Here is a 17671-nt window from a genome sequence, read left to right as displayed (position 1 = left end):
GCGGTACTAGAGTATTCCAAACGGTACTATACTGCATTTGGAAAATACCGGTACTTTTTAAATTGATTCAATTCATTAATTTATTTAATTAATTTATGCACACAAACGCCTTCCTTGTTCCTACTGGAGCACAGATTGCGCAAGTGGTGTGTATGACAACACCTGTATCAACATTCGCAGCTGGCACACGTGAAAAAAGACAAGAGAAAGTCTGCCTCGCAAAGGGAGACATCACAAGACAACACCAACTTGGTGAAACATTTGAGCAAAAAGTACCGAAAAGTATCGAAATTCATATTGGTATCGGTACCGAAACAAAGATTTTGGTATTGTGACAACACTAGTCTCTCCTGATGCCAGCTTCTGGATTCACATTTGCAAAAACATCTACTTCATGACAAAAAATGCCAACTTACAACTCACACAATATAGGACACTTCACTGAACTCACCTCACTGGGCAAAAAATGTTTAAAATGGGGCTCTCGCCGGAAATCTAATCACACTGCACTCAAAATAGCCCGGATAACTACATTCATGCCACCTGGTATTGCAGACACATTCAACACTTCTGGAAAGAAATCACAAACACACTATCCCTGTTCTTGGGCTGCCACATGCCACTATCCCATTCACTCTTCATTCTGGGAGACATATCATCAATCAACCTGAACCAAACAAACAGCAGATTACTTCTCATAGCCCTAACTATCGCCAAGAAAACCATCTTCATGAACTGGAAATCAAGAAATACTACTCACATTGTTCACTGGAAAAACTTACTCATGGATCACATCCCAATAGAAACTGTATACACCTCCTCCCAAAATACAAACATAGACCCCGAACCCATCTAGCAATCCCTCATAGATTTCTTACAAATGTAATTACTTGATCATTCCTTTTTTTTCTTCCTAACTCATTTATTTATATTATTTATTATTTATATTTATGAATTAATTTATTTATGTATTTATTTATGTTTCTGCCTCATTACAGTTATTATTTCGGAAATTGCTATAGTATTACTACTGTTGTTATTTTTTTTTACTGTTATTACCTTTACCATCATTACTATTGCTATCATTGCTGTTATTTTTACTGCGATTATTATCTTTTTATTTTATTTTAATTATTTATTTTTTTGCCTGTCCACAAATCACATTCGGTTCTAATCTGTTTCATATACACATACATTCATAGGGGGGCTATTTTTTTCTTTCTTGCCTCTTCTTTTCTCTTTCCGTTTTAACATTACTCAAACCAATTAATCGACTATCAAAGTAACTGACTGCAGATTAAAGGTGTTGGGGGTGTGCCGCCTTATCCCTGGTGGCTGGGGGTACAATGGTGAGTTCTCCGGAGGAGGTTGGGGACAGGGGAATGAAGTCAGGGTCTACCATGCACTCCCCTCGCTGTAAACTCCTAATACACAGACACCCTCCTTAGGTTCTGGAGGCTGCTTATTTACAGCAGTTGTGTCCACAATGGGCCAGTCCCCTCCTATAAAAGGTCTGGGAGCGACCCACAGCTGGCCCAATCAGTTAAGCGGAGGAGAAGCATGAAAGAAAAAGAGAGGATGAGGAGAAGATGGAAAGGGTGAAAAGAAGGGAGAATGAAGGAAAAAAGAATTTGGAAAAGGAGAAAAGCAAAAGCAAAAGAAAAAAAAAAAACAAAAAAAAAAAACAACCTTGGTTGACCCTGACTTACCCATCCTCCTGACTAATCAGTCCTGTTGACCCGCTTCTGGGGTTTCAGTTGTGCTTCACGCCCGCTGGTCTGGGTGGTGCTTACTCAGTTTCTTTTTATATAAAGAATGGTACACCTTTTGTCCACTATTATAATTACCATTATTTTACGTTTTTTCTTTCTCTCTATTAATTTAATTACTTTTACAATAGTAGTACTTTCTATTATCATTACTGTTATTATTATCACACACACACTCGCATGCACACTGTTATATGTGACAAAACTGACCCCCACTTGTGTTATTCATGTTGCTTTGTAATCTGTTTTTTGTTTCATATCCTGTTCTATGTTCTGTCTCATACCTGTATTGTTCTGTCCTTTGTCTGTACACATCATGGCATCACTTTAACATTTCAAAATAAACAGTTTTGAAAACTGTAATGAACTCTTTCAAAATAAACTCCTTCAGCTGGTTATAAAGGATCCACAAATCTACAAAAAATTGTTCTAATGAGATTATTTGATTGGCTTAAATTTAATCCACATCAATTAAGAATGTTTGTATAATTGATTGAATGTTGACATCACTCATGAATCAGTGTCACTGTCTCAGATTTTCTGTTTCTCTGTGTTTTACATCACAACAAATTGAATCTCTCTGTGGGGCAGATGGAGACATCTGAAGAGGTCAGCTCAGCGATTAGGAACATTTAACTGCATGTCTGTCTCTATGTGAGTTGTCTGACCTTAATCATGAGCAGCCTCTGCTTCTGCTCTCCGTAACACTGCAGGAAACAGTCCTCGGCTCTCTGCAGCCGACTCTTGCCGTCATCCAGACAGGACAGAGCCTCCAGAGCTTGGTAACACCACACGATGTCCAGCTGCAGCACAGCGAAGTTATCCACCGAGTTGAGCAGAGTGGAGCCGACCTTACTGCACACAGAAAAACATGTATCTTAACTCCACGCTCCTCATCTGCAACAAACATGTTTTTACAAGAGGCACTTTTACTTTGAAAGGTGCTCTCATCCTGTCTGACATGAGTCTAGCTTGGTACAAAAAAGATAGATAAACCAACAGAACTGTAGTCAATATTCAAACTGTAATAACTGCCATTATAATTCAAAATGGGATGGGGTGTCGGTGGTTTAGTGGATAGAGCAGCCGCCCCATGTACAAGGTTGTTGCCGTAGCGGCCCGGGTTCGATTACAACCTGTGGCCCTTTGCTGCATGTCATCCCCTCTCTCTCTCTCCCCCTTCACCTTGAGCTTTCCTATCAATTAAAGGCAAAAATGCCCTAAAACATATCTTTAAAAGAAAAAAAATGTAAAGTCTATAAACTCAACATACTGTTTGGAGTAGTTTGCCTTGCGATCCAGCAGAGGGCCTTCTAAAAATCCATTATCAGCTTCACCTGCTGTACGCCCTCCTGTCCTCTCAGTGAACTCAGGTGACACTAAACTTATTCATGTTAAGTTAAATTTACTGGTCCACAATGGAAAATGTGGTTTAAGGTGGTCCAAGGAACATTTTGAGACAATAAAAAAAGATGGTTGCTCATTTATATTATTCCATCACTCAGTGAGTTTGGGATCAGAGCTGCGACACCATCGGAGATTCTGGGTTTATCCCATTATCCCACCTTGACTCCCCTATCCTCTATCTTCAATCACTTGACCTGGAAATCATTCGAGACTCACCATCTTAAAGCATGTCGCAGTTCATTAAATGCATTCTAAGGAGTCGAGGAGAGAGGAGGCTTTTAGTGGAGAGGGAAGTGAGAATATACAAGTGCAGCCTTCACGGAAGTCTTTCAACCATCGACACACCCCTTGGATATTAGTTACTGACTGGACAGCACAGTACTGATCGGACTGATCTGGTACATCAGTGAAGTTTCATACCAGAGTGAAAACAGCTACGAGATTAAACTCAAGTTTGTCACTTATAAGTTTTATATCTTATTTGTTTTCTGTTTCACCATCAAGTTAAAAAACTTGAACAGGACAAGGACCACAAACTACATTCTTCATTTATTAGAAAGATTTTTCCCCTCACGATCTGTTATTTCTGTCATCAACTTAATAATGGATATAATAATGGATACAATCAAAGTCTGAGAGAGTGTGTCTGCCAGCAAGAAACATTTTTACATCTGTGATTGTCATTTCCAGTCAGTCAAACGTGAGGCTGACCACACCTGAGTATCAGGTTGATGAGTTACAGAATTTAATTTTTCTCTGAAACATGATGTTTGTGCAGACACAAAGTCCATTAAAAGTTTCTATAGCTGCTAATAAAACCTATAAAGCCTCCTGATAGTTGATCCATGTGTAATCAGCTGCCGCCATCATCAGAAACAGACGTCACTTCAGGTTACGCTTCAGAGGAAACGATATCTCATTTCTCTAAAGCAGTGGTTCTCAAATGGTGTACCGTGTGTTTAATTTAAAAAACCTCCACAGGGAACCTATCTGTTGCCATATGCATGTGGGAATTATAAGTGTGTGACACATCAATAGCCCTGATTGGCAGCCAGTGTGAGGGATGATAACATTTAAAAGGAGAAAGCCGTGAGTGGGACAATGGATCGCTTTATTGTACTGAGAAAATGACAACAAAGCTCCAGTAAAGATGACCTACCACCAAAAGAAAAGAGAAAAAAACTGTCAGTAGACAGTATCATGAAAGCTACCTGTCTTATTTTTTCTTATTTTTATTGTCTTATGTTGTGGTAGAAGTGGTAACACACATTATAGATGCTATTGTGCACAGATATAAATACAGGTGTGTCTGAGATTTTGGCTTACCCTTTGGTGTGTCTTGAGCACTAAAAGTTTGAAAACCACTGCTCTAAAAGCATATTTCCTTGTTTCTTCTCTCCTTGCATCTCTCCCGTGTCTTACAAAGGTGGAGCTGTGACCCACAGGATTCCCAAAAAAACAGTGACAAGGCCAAAAAGATTACAAAGGGGGTTTGTGCTTCTATACTATATTCTGTAAAAATAAATAAATAAACAAGTAAAAATATTAAAGGATTGGATGGAGGAAATCTTTAATGCATTGGAGAGCAATTAAATTGTAAAGCATATACACTATATTGAAATTAATAACTTTAAAGAAGGTAAAGTGTGCACTGTACAGCTGTGTTATATAGGAAAATAGAAGTATCAGATCGGGACTCAGTATCAGAAGATACTCCACATTAGATGGTTCAGATTAGGGTAAAAAAAAAAAAAAAGACAGAGCTGTTTTAGCTGGTATGTTAGAAGTTAGTTCAGCATTACACTATTCTGAATAGTTAATAAGATATGCAGTTCTGATATATATTAATACAACTTTCTTTGCATGTCATTTCAAATCTGTTCAACCTTGATTTTTGGAAGAAGTAACAGCCCTAATCACAACTGTAAATTACATATAATGTGTTATTCTTTATTCTTATAGACTGAATCACTGTGACATCGCCCTGCAAACAACAATCACTTCCTGGCAGTCAACTGACGACTGATTTGAATTTCAGAGATATATAAAATCTGCAACTCGTTTATTTCTATTGTCATTTTCAGCTGTAAGTGTAACATTTAAAAATATAAAGTTAAACATATCTGACATTTCTGCTATGCTTATTTTATGTTCATGTATCATCTTTGATAAACCAAATCTACCTGCATGGAAGCTAAACAATGTACTGCTGTGGATGGGGACGCAGTAAAATATATTTTAGCAACATAAAAAAATCAATAGTCTTTAAGTGTACCCTATATTTGGAATATTTCCTCCGCTTTATTTTACACATTACCTGATGGAGGCAGCAGTAAACCAGCAACTCAGTGTTCTGCTAAGTAAAATGACTGGTATTTGTCAGTAGAGTCTGGTGGCTTTAGAAAAGGCTATCTGACAGCAAGGTAACACCGTGAAAATATTCTAAATATAATGTACCATTTGAGGCAGCATTTACTCAGTGCCATTTCATTTTTTGTTTGTGATGCTGGGTGTTTTCTACCTGCAAGTTATTGTAAACAAACACTGTGATTCAGTCCATTCCTGGTGTGAAGGTGTGATGTCAGAGTGTGACGACAGTACCTGAACAGCTGGTCAGCCTGCAGCAGGTGACACAGAGCGTTGTCAAACTGCTTCTTCTTCATCAGAGAGCGACCTTTCTCATGGAAACCCATGGCCAGGATCAGAGCCTGAACACACACACACACACACACACACACACACACACATATACATACATACATACATACATACATACATACATACATACATACACACACACACACACAAATTAGAGAAAAGTTTCTATCCATCGCTGTAGTGTGAACCAGTGGTGTAGTGGAGGGTATACTCAAGTATATGGGGTGTACCAACTTCTTTTTCTATCCAGTTACAGTATACCCACCTATCAGCTAAAAAGTCACTGTAATATATAGGAGAGTATGCCCACTTCCTCATCAGAAACCTACCTATCTACCTAGTACTACACCTACCTCATCAATTACCACTACACCACTGGTGTGAACATATGTGTAACGTAAACAAACAGCTGATTGGTGCAAAAGAAAAAGAAGAGGTGATTCAAAAGGCTCCAGTCACAGTCTTGAACGTCATCATTTATTCACTTTGCCTCTGCTTTCATCCTCACAACTACTGTTCACATTGGCCCTCGTTTATCAATCTAAAAACCAGCACAGATCATGTGTGAATCCTGAAATGTTCTTACCTCGCCAATCATAGCTTAGGAATGATCAAGCATTGTGGCAGCTGAAAAAACTCATTTAAATTTCCCAATATATTCTGGGTTTGGAGGCCTTGCCCCTAGAGTTTATGACATGGAGAGGTGTAATACAGCCAAGAAGAGAAAATTCTCTGAACTAGAAATGGAAATGCTGACATCTCAGGTCCAATTTAACCAACTGGTTCTATTTATCATCCTGAAAAGTTTCATCAAAGGAGGTCTGAAAAACGCATTATGAAAAGAAATCACTGCTGCGGTCAACAGTGTTGCAGTGGAAAATCAAACTCCAGCTGAGGTTGAAATATATAATTAATAATCCATGATTTGTACAGAACTATAGCCTAGGTATATTAACACTACTGGCCTATATATTACATAATAGTGATATAGTTACACTTAGAGTGGCATGCAAGAGTTTGGGCAGCCCTGGTCGAAATTTTGTTTACTGTGAGTAAAGTAAGTAGAAGATGACTTGGATTCCAAAAGGCATGCAGTTTAAGATGAAACATTTCTTAAATATTTTAAGCAAGATTACTTTATAATTTAGATTTTTTACAGTTTCAAAATGACAAAAAGGGAAACTCAAAAGTTTGAGCACCCTGCATGGTCAGTGCTTAGCAGCGCCTCCTTTGGTAAGTATCACAGCTTCTGAACACTTTTTGTAACCAGCTAAGACTCTTTCAGTTCTTGTTTGGGGAATTTTCACCCATTCTTCCTGCAAAAGGCTTCTAGTTGCATGCACTGCTCTGTTGAGGTCTATCCACAGATTGTTGACAATGTTTAGGTCGGGGGACTGTGAGATCCATGGCAAAACTTTCAGCTTGAGCCTCATGAGGTAGTGCAATATGGATTTTGAGGTGTGTTTAGGATCATTGTCCTGTTGTAGAAGCCATCCTCTGTTCATCAAAACCTTTTTTACAGATGGTGTGACCTGACGTGTGATTTGGTCGTAGACTCCGCTCACGTCCACATTGATAAATGTCAAGCTTTTTGTGTAAATGACCATACCCCCCCCCCCCCAGTTTTCTGTCGTATGTTCGTTTTGTAAATGAGGGCCAATATGACTGCAGATGGTTTGTACCTTCTTCAACTTATGGGGGATCTTAAGTGGGTTTCCGCTTTGGTCACCAATCTCCAGGAAAGGCACGGTGTCTTCACTGCCATCTGACAGACACAGAGACATGATGACTCCTGACACATTAACATTGTTTGATCAGACAGACAGACAGACAGACAGACAGACAGACAGACAGACCTCTCTCTGACAGGATCTGGAAACATTTCTGGGTCCTCTGGATGCTCTCATTCTGGTTCTTCTTCTTCTCCTCCTCTTCTTCGTTCAGCTGTTTCCACTCGGCGTCACTCACCTTCAGCACCATCATCTTACTATGGTTCTTCACACCCTGCTGGTCCAGATGCTGGTCTGCACATTAAACACACCGTCCAACTAAACTAACAATGTGGTTCTCATCTAACTGTGATATCAGATGAATCTGTGTGTGTGTGTGTGTGTGTGTGTGTGTGTGTGTGTGTCTGTGTGTCTGTGTGTCTGTGTGTGTGTGTGTATGTGTGTGTGTCTGTGTGTGTGTTTGACCTGCAGGGCATCTGAACTCACCTACACACAAAGTTTTCCCATTGAGGATCAGTTTGATATATTTGAGGCCGTACTCCTCTCCAATCCTACAGCAGAGGAACAAACACACTTAACACATGATGAGTAACAACAATGCAAGTGATCTGTGTCTCACTACCTGTCCACCACCTCCTGAACCAGCACATCCAGTCTCGTCTTCAGCCGGTTCTTTGTCTTTGGATCCTGAAAAAAACCACACACCTGTTATTACTTCCTGTTTTAGTCACAACTTCATCACATACGCATACATCTCTTCACTTTATTTCCTGGCTGTTTGTGACAGAATATGGAAGAGGTTACAGTGTCTCCACCTTCCTGCAGTGTCTGGGCAGCAGCAGCTCAAGCGTGGCCACGTTTGTCTCTCTGAACATCTTGTTTCCTTTCCCTCTGTTCACTGCCTGCACTCTGATCGCCTCCAGAGCGCCTCCTACCTCCTGCACCGGCAGACACAGCAGAGGGGCGTAGCGCTCTGCCAGCTCCTGACAATAACAGCAAACACAGAAATATCATATATATTAGGGCTGGGCAATATGGCCTAAAAAAAAAAACCACCGATTTTTTTCACAAAAAATCCGATTCACGATTTAAATCGATTTTTTCCCCTCCTAGTTAAAAAAATCACGATTTAAATCGATTTTTTCCCCTCCTAGTTAAAAAAAATATATATATATATTTGCGGCCTGGTAGCACATACCTGGGGTCCAAAGCTTTCAGCATGTGAATAAACCCCAGCTTTTCCACGGTAGCCTATATATGGGCACCATATCTCTTGCAATATACATGGCGACTGCATCTGTGATCGCTTTCCGCCGGTGTTTCCCCTACCATTATATTGGATCACAACAGAAGTCATTTAAGGTTACCTTTACTATAGAACAGGTCTATACCTTGTCCTTTTATTAAACAAACTAAATACCCTTATGTTACAGGCTGAGCCTGATGTGTGTGGCGTGTGTGTGTGTGTGTGTGTGGAGCTGTGTATGTGTGTAGTTGATGTAGGAGGTATGAGACGTTAGTGCGCCGGGTGTGGTGTGTGACGTCAGACGGATGCGCCCCAGGAAGAAAGTGAGGCATGTGCTATGTTGTTTACATCGAGCAGCCACAGTGAAGAAGCCTACGCAGTTCTGCATGCTGTTTTTGAGTTATTTCCCTCTATGTAAAAGTCAGACACTGATGAGAGAGGCTGTGCATCATCCCTGCAGTGCTGAAAATAAAGTGCCGTTCTTTAACGCAGACGAAGTCCCGTTGTTTATGTGTTGTTGCCACAACGAGCTAACACAAGCTAAAAGAGCTAATGGTCTTCGGAGGTCCCTTTACTACGGTTCGGGGGTCTGCCAGCTTGGCGTTGGTAACACTTATTTATCTTATTTACACAACGGCATGTCATTTGTGTCCCTACACGGTGCACGTCTAAAATCCTCCTCTGCTCTCTGTGTCGTGCACGGCGGACTTCGGCCCTGATGCGCGCGCGCACACACACACGCACACGCACACGCACGCACACACACACACACACACACACACACACAGGTGAGCACAGACACAGACACAGGTGTGCACACAAAAGCGCTGAAGAACTCGTTCCCTTTCTTGAGAAGGAGTTCTTCAGCGCTCGCTGCCATGTTGTTTGTGTATCAAGCGCGCGGGGGGGAGGGGTGAGCCCACTCTGAACTACCGGAGCCCAGCGTGGAGCGGCGGTGGCGGATTTTAAATAGAAACTCGATTTTCATTAAAACAAATCGGCCTAAACTGAAAATTCGAATTAATCGATAAAATCGATTTATCGCCTAGCCCTAATACATATACATATACATATATATATATATATATATGTATGTATATATATATGTATGTATATATATATATATATATATATATACACATATACATACATACATATATATATACATATATATATGAGGAACTGCTAATACCCCTTTTCCACCAAATAAGCTCTGGTTCTTGAACCGGTTCCGTTCCGGATTCTTGGAACCTTGGTACTATCTAGAGAACCAGTCCACCTTTCCACCACTTTTGAATGGAACCATTGTAATTAAGGAGTTATCATTGTTAGAATGACCGTTTCGCAGCTGGATATAACAGAACACTGAGATGACAAGTGGAGGCAGGTTGTTTATTGGAACCACAGCGGCAAACAGACATGGTATGTGAACAGGGCATAAAGATCTGACCAGCAACACAGACAGATTGAAACTGGCGCTTTTTATACTGTGTCACCACACTACTATTCGGTCCCTTCCATGAACTGGTATTTACACATATTTTGTCTCCTTTGTATTTAACATATAGAATATAAATACTACCGCTGTCTACCGCTACTTACATCCCCAAAATACAAATAAACCTAATAACCATTATTAAACATGCACACTGATTTGTTAACACCCCCCTCTCCCATCCTGTCACTTGGTCCCGCCTGGAATGTTCATATTGGTGTTTGTACCTGCAGGGACCTCTTTTACCCGAACACCCTGGTCTTGCGCAAGCGCGCACACGTGAGTGCGGAGCACAGAGAAGCAGTCAGAGCTACAGGCTACAGTGAGGCTAAAAACAGAGTTCATATGACGTTTTTCGAAACAACTTTTTATGTCGGGGCTTCAGGACACTTGGATCACTACGGATGGGCATGTTGGAGATATTTTGCGGTTTCAATTTTGTGTTCTTGGATGTTAGTCTGGGGCGCCATCAGCCATTAGGTGTGCTAGCCGCTCCCCCCGCCGATCTCTGCAAGGGATGTGAGGACTCTAAAACTTCACCAGAGCCTCCCTCGGCATGAGGGTGAGTAGATAGTGGCTGAATTTTCATTTTTGGGTGCACTATCCCTTTAAGTATCAGTGATGTAACCTGCGTCAGTGCTTTTTTGGTAACAGCTGTGGGAGATTCCCTTTGAAAAACATTGGAAAGAACACAGATGGACCTGCCCTTTAAGTACGTTCTTATGCTAATACTTTTAGTTCTCAATGACAGACTTTTACTTGTAATAGATTATTTCTACACTGTGGTTTCAGTACTTTTACTGTAGTAAAACATCAGAGTATTTGTTCCACCTGTGACTGACCTGCATGTGCTGCTGTCCTGGCTGGTTGTTGTCATCAGTGTACGGAGGGTTCCACAGCTGGATCTTCTCCTGCTTCAGCTGGTTTTTCAGCTTTGCCTCCATGTTCTGCTCCGCCATCACCTCTGAAAACAACGACAGAACAATCAGAGGAAGGAGGAGGAGAAGAAAAAGTGAAAGAAGTTGTGGGAGGAATTCCCCCCCTGGAGTTTTGTTTCCTGAGTTCAGTGACTCATTTCTGCTGGAGGAAACTGGAGCAGAGACAAACTCCAACCAACTCAGCTACACTGCTGACATTCTACTCATGAACTGAAGGCTGTGGTTCCCAACCTGAGGGTCAGGGCCCACCCAGAGGTCAAGGGGTCAAAGGAGGAACCCTGCATCATGAGATGCTAAAAAAGCAGAAGTCAGTTAGTCAATCAACTAAAAAAACAGCCAACTATTTAAAAAAAAAAGCCAACTATTCTGATCATTAATTAATCCTACAGTGATTTTTCACACAAAAATGGCAGACAAAATGCTGTTGCCTCTCAAATACGAAGATTCTGCTTTTCTCTGTTTTATATTAAATTGACAATTAAAGACATCTCCTTGGACTTTGAGAAACCAGAATGGTCATTATTACTATTTTTGACATTTTATAGACCAAACGATAATCAATTAATCTTGCAAATCCTGGTCAGGTTAATTGATGATTGCAGCCCTACTCACAAATATTGGTCTCAGAAAGTCCAGCATGGCTTAGTGCTCAAGTCAAAGATTTATAGTCGCACCCTAAAACCTGTTGGTCCTCTATTATTTCCGACTATTCTTAGTATGTTTTAAATCCAAATGTTGTAAAGCGATGTCATGAGAGTTTTCTTGTGTGTTTTACTGTAACTGTCTGTCATGGGACATCATTCATCACAAGCATCAGGCAATTAAGTGGTCTCAACAACATATTGCTTGCTGATTAACTTTAGTTAGCTGTCAATACTAAACTTTAACATTATATGAAACAGAAAAGCGACGGTGGCTAACGTTACTGCACAGTGACGCCGGCTGACATTTAACTAAACATGTAATTAGAGAAATTATGGAGAATATTAGGCGCGGGTAACGCAGCTTGATCTAATTCTAATAACTGGGGTTAGCTAATAGCTAACATCTAGAGGAAGTAAAGTTGAGCTAATGTTAGCTGACGTTAAGATTTGGCAGCTGCTAGCTTCAAAGCTTGTTTCGCTGTGACAACTCTTTCAATACGCCACCAGACGCTGTTAAATCTGTTTTGCAGTTACCTTAATGTCAGAGGACTCGATGACAAAGAGCTCTGCAGTCCGAAATATCCGTTAAACTCCGTTAAACCTCTGTTAACCGTCAACTTCTTCAGCACGATGATGTTGTTTTTGCTTTTTGTCGTTTCTCGGAAGGAGGTGAAAGGAGTGGAGAGGGCTCACTCTGAGGACGTTTCAGGATCCAGTTCGCGTAACGTAAGGTAACGTGGCAAACAGCTCGGCGTCTATATGACAGCCGAGAGTCTTCCTATTTAGACGATCTTCGATCTTCTACGGCGCCGTATAAAGGCCAAAATCCTCATGTAGGCTGTTTTTTAAGTCAGGGAGAGACCAGACAAAGCAACCCATAGTAAAGTAAAATAAATTCAATAATATAAAAGAGAAAAAGGAAAATGAACGAAATTAAACATGACATTGATTAAACAACACATCATAACATTTTAATAAAATGAAATTACATGATATAAAGTAAGATAAAAGAATAAAATGAAATATATCAGAAAAAAATAAAATGTAACATTAATTAAATAACAAAGTCAAAAATATATCAGATAAACAAATGAATAAAATTAAGTAAAACAAAAATTAAGTAATATTAATTAGAAAAAGAAAAAATAAAATAAAATGTCACATTTATTTAATAACAAATGTAAATTCAAATAAAAAACAAATTAATAAGATGATAAACATGAAATAAAGTTGAAGATTAGCATGAAATAAAATAAAAGTTAAGTAAAATACATTCGAAAATTAAAATGAATAAAATGGATTCTAACTGATTGAATAACAAAGTTAAATATACATAAAATAAATGAATAAAACAAAATAACATGAAATTCAATAACATAAAAGTAAAGTTAAAAAATAAAACAGAAAAAAATTAAATAATACATTTAAAAATCAAATTAAATTATGAAATTAAATCAAGAAAATGAACAAATAAAATAAAACACCATGAGATAGAAGTAAAATAATGTGGAAAAAAACAACAAAAATAAGAAAAAGTAAAATTAAATAAAATCAATTAAAAATGAATGAATAAACTAACATGAAATAAAGTTAAGTAAAATAAAAACTAAAGTGAAATAAAATACAATAAGGGATAATGAAACTTAGAGTCTTCATAAGAGAGCAGAAATTTATGTTCAGTACGAAATGAAATTCTGTTAATGTCTGACTGATCATTATTAATGTACATCTGATAATTTTAATGCAAAGTGTCAACTACATAAACACATTTCTTCTCATGAAAGTCTTCCTTGGCTATACAAATTTTTTTAGATACAGGACATTCTTAAATTAAAAGGTATATAGATTATTGATCATCATAACCATGCACCATGCACACTGCTCAGGGTCTTTTCTGTCTTTTTACACCACACCTCTCAGGCAGTGGGCCTATTACCCACCATATCTTTAGTAATTTTTAGCAGATGGTTTGATATTGATCTGTTGTAGCTAAAGGTTTGGATCCGATTCAAGGCAAGGCAAATGCATTTACATAGCTCATTTCATACCTGAAAGCACCCCGAAATGCTTTACAGATCACACAGGTAAAAGCACAGGAAACAAATGATAAAAACAATAACAGCAATCTATCAGAAGCACATAGAATACAAACAAAGGCAAACAGGCAAAAGCATACAGAGTAAAACATAGAATGAAAACTGTGGGGAAAAAAATAAAATTGATTTAAAAGAGAATTAATTAAAGACAATGGCGAAGAGATAAGTCTTTAGCTTGGATTTGAAAGTGCTCATCATTGTTTTAAGTCTTAGCACTTCTGGCAATTCGTTCCACAGCTGAGCAGCACAGGAACTAAAAAAAAGCTTCAACATGTTTCCTTTTTACTCTGGGAATGACCAGTAATCCAGAACCAGCTGATCAGCTGACCTGCGATGTGAGGTTCATACAGGGTCAGGAGAAGTATCATGGACCCAAACTGTTCAGTGATTTATGGGCAAACAATAGAATTATGAAGTTGATTCTGTAATAGACTGATTGCTAATGCAGTGATCAGAGAACAGGAGTTAAGCTGAGCCTTTCTGGTGCTTGTTACAACCCTCACAGCTGCATTTTGAAGCAGCTGAGGCTGTTTGATTGCTGTCTTCGACAGAACTGTAAACAGTGCATTGCAGTAGTCCAGTCTGCTACTGATAAAAGCATGTGCAAATTTCTCTGGATTCTGTTTTGACATCAAGTCTCTGAGTCTTGCAATATTTGTGAGGTGGGCAAACGTTGATTGTGTTTTTGATTTAATCTGACTTCTGAAATTAAGGTCTGAATCCAGGATAACTCAGAGGTTTCTGTCCTGGTTTTTATTTTGCAAGGACAGACTATTAAGGTGGGCACAGGCTTTAAGTCATTCGTCATTGACCCCAAAACCAACAACTTAAATTTTGTCCTCGTTTAGCTGGATGTTAATTTTGTAACATCCAGCTACTAATTTATTTAATGTACTGTCCCAAATAGTCTATTGAACACGCCACCAAAGGTGGTTGAGAACAACAGGGCACAACAACAAGATCCTGTGGGACTTCAGCTTCCAGACTGACAAACAGCTGCTGGCTAACCAACCGGACATAGTGGTGGTTGACAAACACCAGAAGAGGGCAGTGGTGGTAGATGTGGCGATACCAGCTGACAGCAACATCGGAAAGAAGGAACACAAAAAGGTGGAGAAGTATCAAGGGTTGAAAGAACAGCTGGGACAGATGTGAAAGGTCAAAGTTGACATGGTCACTGTGGTAGTAGGAGCACTTGGGGCAGTGACCCCTAAACTGGGAGAGTGGCTCCGGCAGATTCCAGGAACAACATCTGAAGCCTCAGTCCAGAATTGTGCAGTCCTAGGATCAGCTAAGATACTGCGCACAACCCTCAAATTCAAATATATATATATACATATATATATATATATATATATATATATATATATATATATACACATACATATGTATGTATTTTTTGTTTTTCGAGACCAAGGTGGCCAAGGCCTGTGGCGGGGGGCATCTTGACAGCTGTACTTTTAGATATGGTCCCTCCCTCTATTAAATATGAAAGGAGGCCCCCAAATGCTTGAGCTTTACATTGCTGACTTTTACAATCAGAACTAGACTCACAAGTCAGTCTTTAGACGCTTTGCTTAACTAAAGACTGTAAAGTAAACAGTAAATCCGCAGGGCGGTCCTTTGGTGGCTTGCTGAACTCTTGTACTTGTAAACATAGTCCGACTGCGTTAAAAGTTTTAAACAAAGTCGCTGTAAGTCCTTCATTTCCACAATCTTGTGGACTGAGCACACGTTTGATAAAACGGAGTTAAATCTCTCGGCATCCATTTTCAAGCTCTCTGTGTGTTTGTTTCCTTGCGGACGAGAAAAGGGGGAGTGCACATTTCCGGGAGGGCGTGTCCTTTTAAAAAATGCAAGAGGCGTTGCTTTGTTGCCGGCCGTTTTCTCCAGTGTATTAAACACACTTTAGAAAGGAGTGTCCCCAGACTATCAGAAGGCGGAGATCTCTGATTGTCTGGTGGCGAGACTAAATCAGAACAGACATGTCCTGTGATTTTCAGCCTTTATGATTATATTTACCCTTTACAGCAGGCACATCTTGACAGCTGAGAATATTACTGTCACGTATTGTCCCCCCTCTATTAAATATGAAAGGAGGCTGAAAATCTCAGGACATGTCTGTTATGATGATACAAATCAGCGGTCCCGAAATGTGTTTCTCTTCTAAAATTCAGATTCTACATCTCGGAGGCGATGTTTTTCCACATACGGGCTTCCTTTGCAGGGCTGCCAATTTTTCAAAAAACCTTGGAGTGAGATTCAGCGGGGCTGACCACAATTTCGTTGTTTAAGCCGACACATAAAATGTTTGTTTGTCAACTGATTTGGTAGATGCGATCCTGGATTTTTGGGGCGCCTGCTGGAGATGGATAGGGCCTAATACCTTACATGCAAATACCATACAGAGAGAGACAATGGTGGTATAGTGGGGGTCTGGGGGTCCTCTACCAGAAAATTTTGGATGTGGTAGATTTGATTTCCTGCATTCTGGTGGGTTTAGGGGTAGCATTCTGGAGATGGGCAAAACCTACATTCATTCAAAGCCACCCTGACTTGCCGGGCCTTCACAAGTGAACCTGCATTCACCTCAGAGTGACTGAACTAGTTAAAACCAGAAACTAGGACTTGTCTATGTGGCATATAGCCTATTACTTTATAGACACAAGCCCCATTTTGGATTTAAAGCAAAATTCATGGTTGAAATGGTTGAATATATTCTGATTAAGATCCAGCTAAAATATTATTTTGAGAATAATAATATATTTTGTGTATTATTGTAGTCTAAAGAGCATTTCATGATAAATCTTAAGACTATGCAAATCTAAAAGTGCCTAGACCTAGTGTCATTTTTGACATTTAAAAAGCTCTGGTCCACTTTCTCCTCCTTGACCCTGCTCTTTCTATTGTGGCAATAAAGATTAAAAAAAATATGTGCAAAGCAAAATTTTGAAATAGTATTAGGAATAGTAGTAGTGAAATTGCTGTGAAAATTAACCTCAAAGTCAAGTTTATGCTATAGATATTTTCTCTCAGCCAGTTACAAGCGCAATGAATGCGCGCCGCTTTGGGTTGTGAGCGCGCATGACGCGCATCTACATTGAAAGTAATGGGTTTGTGCATGCAAAAGATGCTACATCTGAACGCCCCCATGCACACACACACACTTTAACCAAGGCAGCGGCCAAAATCAGCCAGGCGGCCCGTCTTTGTCTTAGATAGGCTGGGAAAACCCTGATGAACCCTGATATATATGTATACACATTTTTAAAATGAGATAGTCTAAAACTTGGTGCAGGTGGGGTGGCAAGGCATTTTTTAGCGGTGGCAGCCGCCACCCTATGCCACCCCAGTAGATCCACCCCTGCAGTAAGGTCCAGTAACACAAGAAAAGATACTTTACAAGAATCTTTGCTAAGATGAATGTCATTTAAAACCTTTATAAGAGCAGTCTCTGTGCTGTGATGGGGCCTGAATCCAGACTGGGAAATGACCACCTCTGTTGCAAATTAACATAACTCAAATCCAATTTTGTCACTGATGACATAATGACATTTATTGACTGCTATTTGTCAATATCAGCCATATTTTCATTATTTCCCATTAGTTTTTGATGATAAATGAACACTGAAGAGAAAAGGGACACCATAACACGGACTGGCTGCTCGACGTGGACTCGATGAGACTC

At 39.6% G+C, this 17671-nt stretch overlaps 1 protein-coding gene across 2 annotated transcripts in view; it reads right to left on the bottom strand.

The window, feature by feature from the left end:
* The window catches only part of nub1 (negative regulator of ubiquitin-like proteins 1), a 50355-nt gene extending 37779 nt beyond the window's left edge, over nt 1-12576 (bottom strand). The window contains exons 1-9 of one of the 2 annotated variants that reach the window (XM_050056652.1): nt 12422-12576; nt 11148-11269; nt 8380-8547; nt 8187-8251; nt 8051-8115; nt 7691-7858; nt 7517-7599; nt 5778-5884; nt 2438-2624 (exon numbers count right to left, since the gene is read on the bottom strand). In XM_050056652.1, coding sequence (XP_049912609.1) covers nt 2438-2624; nt 5778-5884; nt 7517-7599; nt 7691-7858; nt 8051-8115; nt 8187-8251; nt 8380-8547; nt 11148-11264 — 960 coding nt within the window. In that variant the 5' untranslated portion in view covers nt 11265-11269; nt 12422-12576. The remainder of the gene's footprint in view (nt 1-2437; nt 2625-5777; nt 5885-7516; nt 7600-7690; nt 7859-8050; nt 8116-8186; nt 8252-8379; nt 8548-11147; nt 11270-12421) is intronic. The other variant, XM_050056653.1, reaches the window with a different exon arrangement.
* Nucleotides 12577-17671: the final 5095 nt, after the last annotated feature.

The sequence above is a fragment of the Epinephelus moara genome, chromosome 11 (assembly GCF_006386435.1).
Source record: "Epinephelus moara isolate mb chromosome 11, YSFRI_EMoa_1.0, whole genome shotgun sequence".
Taxonomy (NCBI): Eukaryota; Metazoa; Chordata; class Actinopteri; order Perciformes; family Serranidae; genus Epinephelus; species Epinephelus moara.
Note: the sequence above shows the minus strand (reverse complement) of the source record. Positions and strands in the feature narration are given on the sequence as shown.